Genomic DNA, 10,627 nt, shown 5'->3' with positions numbered 1-10,627 from the left:
CAAATATGAGGCGCCGTTTTGATGTTTTTGAGGTATTTCCTGATATAAAAAAATAATATTTGATATCAATCATTCGAATTGTTAATATCAAAAAAAAAATTTGATATCAAAAAATATCTTTTATTTTTATCAAAAATTTGAATTCTTGATATCAGAAAATCATTTTTGTTCTATATCAAAAAATCGAATTTTTCTGATCGAATTTTTTTAATATCAGAAAATGATTTTTGACATCAGAAAATAAAATCTTCATAAAGTTACTATCAACAAAGAATGTCATTCTATGAATCGTGCTTATAACTCAATATTTTACTTTCAAATTTTGACAAGACACTAAAAATACCCATATAACCATTCTAAACATTTTTTAAAAATGGAAAAATGGTGTTTTTTCTATGGTCATAAATGTCTCAAATTCGATCCTGAAGGAGCGGAAAAAGTCCCTGGTCTGTGGTATAGATCAATGCAATTGGCATCATGATTTAATTATATGATTACATCTGATTAAACTAAAAGTTATTTTGGGGGTTTTTTCTTCAGTAATACGTTATTTGTATTAACGTCCAGTATTTGGCTAGAGAATATTTCTTTAAAAAGCAATGGTGAATAAGATAGTTGAGAACAGCAGCTTCCGGACAGGAAGATGAGGTGGTGCAGAAATAACAACTTTTGCTTTCATTTTGGGCTTTATAAATGGAACAATTCCGATTGACAAATGGTTTAAATATAACATGAATATCATGTACACATTACCATATAGTAGTCTAGAGGTAACATATGAGAAATAAAAGAAATATCCAATCGACCAATATAAGAGATATAGCTAACTGTAAGAAATTACAGTTGACTGATAGTTAAAAAGATAACCTTTCTTACTGTATAACGAGTTTATTCAATTTTTGGAAATTAAATTATGTATGTTGTATATTATGAGAGCCATCACCTTTACTCTGATAATTTTTAAAAGAGGTATAGTCACAACCTGAGCTATATACGCTGAAAAATTAAAATTTTATTTTGTCCATTTTTAATTTTCACAGTAATTCCAATGTTTAACCAAAATGTTTAGTGTCAGTTGTTAAGTTCTAAGTAAGGCATAGAGCTCTTTGATACGTAGACAAGGCTCGTGTAAAGGAATTATAAGCTCTGTAACTTGCTTATAAATCTACGATTGACGCTCAAATTTTAGTTGAGCATTATAGAAATGCATTACTTGAACATTCTTCCTAATAAAACAATGGGAAAAATTAAAATCGTGACCGTGCCCCTTTCAGGAAGAAAAGTTAAATTAATTATGAGAGGCAAAACTAACTGATAAGTTTAGGTTGAGGAATTAAGAACAGCTGCACAAAATAAACCTGATTGTTCTTCCTGCATATGAAGGAAACCAAAGGGCATGCGTAGGTTCATGCCAAAATTGTCAGTGGATTTTATATTATCCGCCATATACAGTGTGTTCACTTAAATATGATTTCAATCATTTTTTAAATTTAATTGGTGTAGAAGACTAGAAGCATTGTCTTGCGTCTCTGTAAGTGGGTCTTATATGCTGTGATGTTGAAATCATGTCTTGTTAGTGCACCAGATTTACAAAAAAATTATTAAAGTAAAATACTATGACTGTAGGCATTTATCGGAGTCCAAATTTTTTTATAGGCTTACATGTATATATCTGCACTCAAATTCCATTCAATTTTTAAAATATGAAATCACGATATAGGGCATGAATAAACATGATACTATACGCACTAAAATTATAAGTTATGCCTTTTACACTTGCTGTGCCCATGAATTATAGAGGCTTTTGAATGTAGAGGGAGCTGAAAATATGTAGACAGATAACCCCTTCCATATTTTTCACGCATTAATTTCATCTTGTGGGGGGGTATTCTTTTATGCGCGAATCCAAAAAAAAAAATCAAGATGGGGAGGGGGAAGGCCCAAAGGATAACAGTGTTTGGAGAGGTGTCCGATACCTATTGTCGGAAATTTTACTACTGGAATTAAATAAATTTGAATTTTCTAGACCCCCCTATATCCGCACGTGTACATGCGGTATCAATGATAAGGAAAATAAAATTCCATGAAACAATGTTTGAGAGATAAGATCTACACAAGTATAGGTAAAATTCAAGCATTTACAGGAAGTATTCGCGTGATAAGGCACCTGTCAATAAAATATTTCCTGTTGAAAGTATATTTATTATTTCTAAATTTATTCAAAATATGATTGAGAAAACGCGTGCAGTGCAGTATGGCCAAGATAGCGTTGGTGCTAATAATTGTTTTGACAGGGAATGGTGAGATATTGCTTGGAAATACTCCGTGTCCAAGTTTATGTGTGTGCAATGGAGACACGGCAACTTGCGATGGCCATGGTTCTCATCAACGATATATCCCACCATTGCCTGAAAACACAACGAGCCTTAAATTCAGGCATTATTCCTTAGGATACATGAGAGCGGATGTATTTAAAAATATATCTAGCCTACATTTGACGAAACTTGACTTGACAAATGATCGCATTGTTAACATCGAAAGACTAGTTTTCTGCATGCTCCCTCATCTAGAGTTTCTCGACCTAAGTAAGAACAGTGGACTTAATTCAAGGAAACTACATAAAGCTTTTCTTGGATTGCAAAATAGTACATTAAAAGAAATCCGCTTGACATATTTGAAATTGGATCCACAAGCTATGTCCAAAAAGTTTTTCCTGTTTCTAAGCAACTCATCTTTAGAACGAGTCGTCTTTGATGAAAATATAATATCAAGCAACATCGTTGATATAATGTCTCCATTGTCTTCTCATTTGAGAGAAATCTCCTTCAAGAACAACCAAATTTCAAATGTGTCATTCAACGTGATGATGCCAAAACTTGAGGTTTTCTTCCTGAGCAATAACAAATTACTGTCTGTTCCAAATGTTTGTTACGTCCACACTAAACGACCAAGTTGTCCAATTCTCAAAGAACTCGATCTGCGCGACAATTTAATTACTGTTGTACCAGGAGGCAAATTTTTCAGACACTGCTTACCAAAGATTCAAAAGCTGTACCTGGGAGAAAACAAAATCAAAACATTAGGAAGAAACTTTATCAGCGGGCTATCCTCTATCGTTTTATTGTCTATAGAAAACATGGATGCTAATTTTGCTCTTCAGGAATACTCCTTAAATAGTTCTTCGCTACAATACTTGTACATGGGTAATAAATTCAACGTTCTTAAACACCACAGAAACATTTTCAATTATACCAGATTTTTAAGAGTTCTGGATATGACTGGAGTACAGTTTGTTCTATCTCACAGCATGGAGGAAAAGATGCGTCAACTATTTGAGCCTCTTACGAGTCTTGAAGAATTAACATTGAACAGAACGCACTTATCAACGTTTCCACCATCACTTTTCCAGGTCATGCCAAACTTAACGAAACTCTACTTAAATGACTGTGATTTCAACCAAACCCATCTAACAAAATTATTTGCCTCATCGTCTCTTAATTTTCTTCTGATGGACAATAACAAAATAACCAGTATAAATGAGACAAATATTCCCATTAAGATTAATCAGATGAGTTTAAAGGGCAATCCATTTCTTTGCAACTGTGACCTTGTTTGGTTTCGGAAATGGGTCGATTCCAATCCTAATCGCCTTCTTGGATGGCCAGATGATTATATATGTAATTTGCCACAAGAATGGAAAGGGAAAAAATTCGCGGATTTTCACCTAAGTTACCTTTTCTGTCATCCACTAAATCCCTACATCATCATGGCTATATCCATATTTTCCGCAGTTTTAGTTATATTTATTGTCTCCTTTATAATATACAAAAAACGCTGGCATATCAAATACTATTTGTACCTTTTGCGCGCAAAAAAGAGGGGATACGAAGTCCTTGGTGGTGATGATTTTGCATTTGATGTTTTTGTAGCTTACAATTCTGACGACAGAATCTGGGTCATTTCAGAAATGATACCAAGATTGGAGAACAAAGAAAACCTGAAACTGTGCTTACATGACAGGGATTTTCAGGTAGGAAAACTAATTGTAGACAACATCACTGACGCTATGCACCGAAGTAGAAAGATTCTAATCATCCTCTCTAATAGTTTTGCCCAAAGCCATTGGTGTCGGTTCGAAACCATGATGGCACAGTTACGTTCGATGAATCACGGCGAAAACACGGTGGTTGTTGTCGTTTTGGAAAACATTCTTACTAAAAACATGAACAACTCCTTACACTTGCTTTTGAAGTCTACCACATTTATAGAATGGACAAACGAAAAAACAGCGAAGGAGATGTTTTGGGAAAGATTGGTATCTGCGTTGAAATCATAAAATCAGAACGCTATTAAATATGTTGTTGATTTAACTTAAACGCATACAAAATCGTATTAAAGCTGACAATTCATAATTCATAAATACGCTTTATTTCCCTGATATTTTCTACTACCGCCATATAGCTGTCGATTTCTATTGTTCTGCTCATCGCTATTCACCTCCTATATAAGACCGATAGCACTAATCATGCTTTACCGCATTCAGGTATTTCATTCACCCAAACACACTACATTGGAAGGAAAAGATTGTAGAACCGCATTTTGAACAAAAATAATATGACAATCACTGCACTGGTAAGGAATATCAAATGAACGACTAAACAAGACAGACTGATATCCAGAAACACATATTTTAAAAATCCTCAATTATAGTTGTTGAACGTTTTCCTGACTCTCGTATAACATCGCATATGCGCAAACCACACACACTGTAGCAGATCGTGCAATCACCGCATGGATTTTAGACATGGGGTGTTTTTTTTGGAAACCGATGGACCATAACTTTTTCCAACCGGTCCATATACCCCATTGGCATATGAGGAGCAATCAAAACTATTATGGCGACCAAATGCTTTTAAGAATTCATGTCAGCTTTAATTACTAATCTGTTTGCAACTGTAAAAGATATACACCAGTTTTTATAACTACGGAAAGTATTCTGGTATCTTACACTTAGTCAAATTATTTTCAATATATTTGATCAGTGCTTACCACTTACTCAAGATAAACCGGTATTACAATAGTCAAATACTCTTTTCACAGTTGCGCTGAAAAATGTGGTTGATTCAGGATCAGCAGATACAACATTACAACTAATATTTAGAATATTGATGTATATTCTATAGAAGGAAGAAAACAAAACTAACGTTATATTATTTTCATAAATCACCTTTACCCAAGAAATATAAGCGTGAAGTATAATTATATATTCCTACGCTAGCTTCCTCCTCATTCTTTTTCACGAAAATATAGGCCATTCTTCGATTGAAATTTTTTAACTTATGAATATTGCTTTTATTATTACAATAGCACATATTATATATGTATATTACTTTCATGATTATTATTTGTAACGCATTCTCTTTTAATTATTTATTGTGGATGAGTGTGTAATGACGAAAAGGTTATGCAACACCTGCACCATATTTCTGATTGCACTCGTGTAGACTCTGTTTAACGAAGTGTACTGTGACGCTAGACTGGTGGCAGTACTTGCTGTGGACAATTAGAACTACATGTATATACGCCAGTTTTTCTTATCAAGTGGTTTTAACTTAGAAATTGACTGAGCACAGTGGAAATTCAAGTAATTTAAAAGTCGAATATCTTGAATATGGAGTAACCCATATCCGTTTTTGTTAAACCCGTATGTATGCTTTTAACAAAGTTTGCTCAAAGACAATCATATGTAAATGTTTCCTCAACTAACGAACATATCTTGCATGGTCTTTCGCACATTTCAGTACTTTGATTTTGGAATGCTTCCGTTAATGAATAATTATACTATCTCCGAATACGCGTAGTTTTGTCTTCTTTAAACTCTTAGTGTAAAAGATTCCAGCACAGAATATAATTTATGCAAACTATTTCCCACTACTGTTGTTGTAGTGACTAAAGATTGTTTGCTAACAAATTACTCCATGCAATATAATTTCTGATGTGAACAAAGTGGATGCGATTATTATAGTCTTTAGTCGCTTAGTATGTGGGCTTAGAGCAGATCCCTGGTTGTACTCTGCTTGGATTAATTCAATATAAAACAGCAGATCAAAAATTCTACAAAATACTTCTCGAGTTTGGTATATACAATGTATGGGTTTTATTCTTCTGTCATGTTGTAAATTTTTAATTTACCGGGTGGCAGTAAATACAAAATTTACAACATGACACTTCCAATGATTACTAGTATCTGATCAATTGTGAGTAGTAAGTGATGTTATGGCATGTCAAACGTAGCAATATTCGATCTTTTCCATTTGTATTATATAAAAATTCATTTGTATTTATAATTTTCTATTTGTATTGATAATTTTCCATTTGTATTCTATATATAATTTTCCATTTGCATTGTATAGATTTCATTTGTATTCTATAATTGTCCATAAGTATTGTATAATTTTCAATTTGTATTGTATAATTTTTCATTTGTGATGTATAATTATAGAATACAAATAGAAAATTATAAAAAAGAAATGTAAAAATAATAGAATACAAATCGAAAATAATAGAATACAAATGGAAAATTATAGAATACAAATGGAAATTTATAGAATACAAAGAGAAAAATGATTAAATACAGAAGAAATTTATATAATTCAAATGGATAATTATAGAAAACAAATTTGCACAACGGATAAGACATCTTAATTCCTAATAAATCGGCCTCACTTTTAAGTTTTAGGTGTTTTATTTCTAATTCTTTATGACTTCACGCCATCTTCCTCTTGTTTTCTTTAGGTCGTTCATCTAGTAATCATATGGACATATTTGCAAATACACACATGCTTATAAAATAAGAATTATTAAAGTTTTATTTTAGTGTTCTACTTCTCATCTGTATTTCCCCGTTTACTTGTAACAAAAATATATAGGTATCTCCTCCATCTTCCTGTTTAAAGATACCGAAGGTCATGCTTCTTCTGAAGATTCAGAAGAAGCTGAAGCATCACCGGTGCACGTGGTCTCATTCGATCCCCGCCAGCGATTGGACAGATGGCGTTGGTTCTATATAATTGTATATACTTTGGTTTTTTTTTTCTTCAGAATGACAATGCATTTAAGAACGTTAATATGAATTTTACTTTGACAACGTTCTACCTATTATAAATATGATATTTTTCATTACCATCGGAATCAATGCCCCCGACCAACCCAACAATATTGGGTCAGGTGTCCATTGCTTGGTTCAGTTTTTCTTCCGCTTGAGTAAGGGGCGCCGATGGTGGACCTCCCTCTGCCTTTGGCCTGCGTATGCCATCAATTTTTTCTTTCGCAAAAAATTTATGTCAATTATCAACAAGTCTTAAACTTTAGTGCCAGTATATACCTCTTTGTTTGGTGTTGTCATATTTTTTGTAGATGGAATCATGCAGACGTTCTGTCATTTTGAAATTGTCTACCCCCTCTCCCAACCCCCCCCCCCTTCCCCCAATAAAAACACACAAAAAACAACAACAAAACGTTACATTATGTGCTAAGCAAACATTTGGATTTTCGTTTTTCTAGAATCTATTTATTTTTTATGATGATATATGGATGTAAACAAAATCTTTACATGACTTTTAGATCTATGTTTCAGAAAAAAATAATGGTATTGTGTGTTTTATATGTTTTATAGTATGTTTGAGGCCTGGGATCACGTAAATATAATATGCATGTATGCGTGTATGTTATTCAATACTGATATACATTGTATGCCAGTGCAATAATATCAAAGTGTGTTTGTGATTAAGACGTGTTATTACAATTTAATGAAGAATAAGGAATGCATTTTTATAAACTGTACGTATTTCCTATATTTAAAAGTAGAGCACTCGGCCAGGTATAATATAGGACTGGATTAAACTGGGATAAAATTGGTGTATACACCTACTATAAATATAAGGGAGGTTACAATATAAACGGGAATCGTCTGGTCAAAACAACAGACAAGTACATGTAAGTGAAATACAGATAGATATCACAATACAAATGTACAATTTCAGAGTGTCTGCTATGGACTAGCTTCCAGGTCTCTTCTTTTATTTCCCCGTGCGTTCCCTTGACACCCCGCCCCTTTCATTTTCACAAACAATCGATCTTCATATCCTCTTCTATTAGAATTATCTCCTCTTCAGTTATCCAATATTTACCCACCGTTTCCTTTTCCCAGCTGTTATTAACCCAAGTGTATCTTTCTCAGCTCCATTTTACAAAGATATAACAAACAGACGACAGCTTTTTTAATGGGTATGAGCCCGTCCTATGATAACGTCAAAATTTCGCGAGAATGCACGATATCATGTAACAACTCAACTGAGTTGAAAAGGGGGGGGGGTACACTTTAACTGGGAGAGTGAAGTTTGGTGACGACGGTGCCTGGTCTGAACCTTGGCAGCGATTCAAGTACACAAACTGATGTCATAGCAACGCGGCCGGAGAGCCAGGTGCCAGGTGCACTAAACTGACGTCATATAAAAATCCGGAAAAAAACAAGTTTAAGTGTTATATAAGGGAGCTGTAGGGAGATTAACCGTCACTACCAATTTTTTTCGGGCAATAGATTCAGCAAACTTAAAAGAAAAAAAACACGGAAATGGTATTTAAGTATAATTTCATTAGGCCTAAGGGGAAGGGAAGAAAAGACGGGAGCAAAGGTTATTTAAAACCAATTGTGAAACCCTCGCCGACGGACAAAGAAAAAACGGAAGAAAGGAAGGGAGATATTCCAGAGGAGCCTTTAGGGTGGCATAGAACTCTTGAACATCCCCCATTGTTTGAGCATATGGAGGAAGAAAAGACGGAGAATGTAGAAGAGGAAGAGAGCGAAAAAGAGGAAGACGACGCGGAGGGGAGAGAGATGGGGGAAAAAAAGAAGAAAAAGAAGAAAATTAAGAAGAAAAAGAAAAAGAGGAAAGTAAAGAAGAAGAAGAAGGAGGAGGAGGATGAGAAGAAGGAGGAAATCGAAGAGACAGCAGCATCAGAAGGTCAGGACAAATTAATGGAAGTGAATGAAGTTTGTAAGTGTGTGAAGATTGCACCTGGGCTGAAAAGAAAAGAAAAGGAGAAGACAGAGAAGAAGAGGATAAAAAAATGAATGAAAAGAAATGAAGAGCCAAACAACAATTGCTTTGGGAATCTTACTTGAAATTCAAAATGATTAAACAACCACAACGAGCTGTTGAAGTTACTCCAAGTCTGCCAGGTCATTGAGAAAATTAAGAAAATGTGAACTGGTTTACTGTGAACTTGTTAGTTAGAGAGCTCTAAATTGACTAATTGAACTGTTAATTAATTGTTCATCACCCCATTTTTTTGTAAATAGTCATGACTATTTCATTGTAAATATATTTCATTGTTTATGATCATTACCAAGATTGTTGTTCACTGTTTATGAATTTTGCTGTTTCTTGTTCAATAAATTTGTTGCATTTCAATCTAGTTTTTATTTCTCACAAAAAGTTGGACTTTGGTCCTAATATCAAATAAAAACAGGAATAATGTTTTTTTTTCATAGTTTTTTATTAACAACAATCAAAACTAGATGCTGTCATTAGACAGTAATATCCACACCATGTGTTTGTCCCTAAATAATACTGTTTTGTATCAGTTTTACTAAAAACAAAGGCTTCATGCAATTTCAGATAACTTTTAAAAATCATAAGTTTCATAAATTGAGATCTTAAATACACATGAGCGGCCCTTTATGTACAATTTGGCCATTTTGGGGTTGAACATTTTGCATGTAAATTTTAAGTTTATCAATAACTTAACATTTCAAGTCATAGAAATTGTTCTATATATTATGGCTATATGCACCCTCCCATCGGCGGTTGCCGGCTTTAGATTTGCATCTATGTGCCAACATCATCGTGTGCATGAATTTAGAGAAGATTAAAAACGATGATGCAACGTTGTGTTATGCGGTTATTGTGACCTTGCGCAATACAATTTAGTACGTCATTCCTGAGATAAATCTAACTGTTTTAATATAAAGTTTCACTGAAATAAACCTTAAAATAATTTTTTAGCTCTAAATATTTTTCTTAGAAGTTATTCACTTGATTAAATGGAAATACTGATCAGAAAACTTGAATAATCAAGTTTGTTGACGTATAGTTGCACAAAGTTGCGAATGCTCGTTAGTTTGAATTGACTCGAACAAGGAACAGTAACTGTTGTTGATGTTTTATAAAACAAACTCTAGCCTTATGATTCGGGATTAAAAAAAAGTGAATAAGGATGCTTACTGGTGGTGGAATAAAAGTCTTATGAAACATTATTTTGGTAAGTTCTTGTATATAAACACAACCAGAACACTCTGTTTTCATCGCGTCGTCAGGATGAAATTCTTGATAAAGTTCACATAGCAAATTGAAAGTTGGAAGGGGGCTAAAGTTATCAAAAATCTTGACAAACAAGAAAAAAGGGTCTTGTGGTTACGGTTCTGTATAACTTTGCCAAAAAAAAGTGTGAAAGTGTGAGGGGGCTACCCCCCCCCCCCCCCCGTCACAATAGCCCCCGGTTCCGACGCCTATGCTACGCAGTTATGTGTTTTCCTCCATATTTGAAATTTAAATCGTTGACAAAA

At 33.8% G+C, this 10,627-nt stretch overlaps 2 protein-coding genes across 2 annotated transcripts; both read left to right on the top strand.

The window, feature by feature from the left end:
• Positions 1-2,058: 2,058 nt before the first annotated feature.
• LOC109618478 (toll-like receptor 6) lies at positions 2,059-4,397 on the top strand. The gene has a single exon (XM_020066279.3). The coding sequence runs from the start codon at positions 2,255-2,257 to the stop codon at positions 4,334-4,336; it is 2,082 nt and encodes a 693-aa protein (XP_019921838.2). The 5' UTR covers positions 2,059-2,254; the 3' UTR covers positions 4,337-4,397.
• Positions 4,398-8,632: 4,235 nt separating this feature from the next.
• On the top strand, positions 8,633-9,133 carry LOC136269808 (uncharacterized). The gene has a single exon (XM_066065066.1). It carries the CDS (start codon positions 8,633-8,635, stop codon positions 9,131-9,133), a length of 501 nt encoding a protein of 166 aa, XP_065921138.1.
• The last annotated feature ends 1,494 nt before the right edge of the window (positions 9,134-10,627 follow it).

The sequence above is a fragment of the Magallana gigas genome, chromosome 7 (assembly GCF_963853765.1).
Source record: "Magallana gigas chromosome 7, xbMagGiga1.1, whole genome shotgun sequence".
In the NCBI taxonomy this organism is placed as follows: domain Eukaryota; kingdom Metazoa; phylum Mollusca; class Bivalvia; order Ostreida; family Ostreidae; genus Magallana; species Magallana gigas.
The sequence above is the reverse complement of the archived record's forward strand: the minus strand, read 5'-3'. Positions and strand labels throughout refer to the sequence as shown.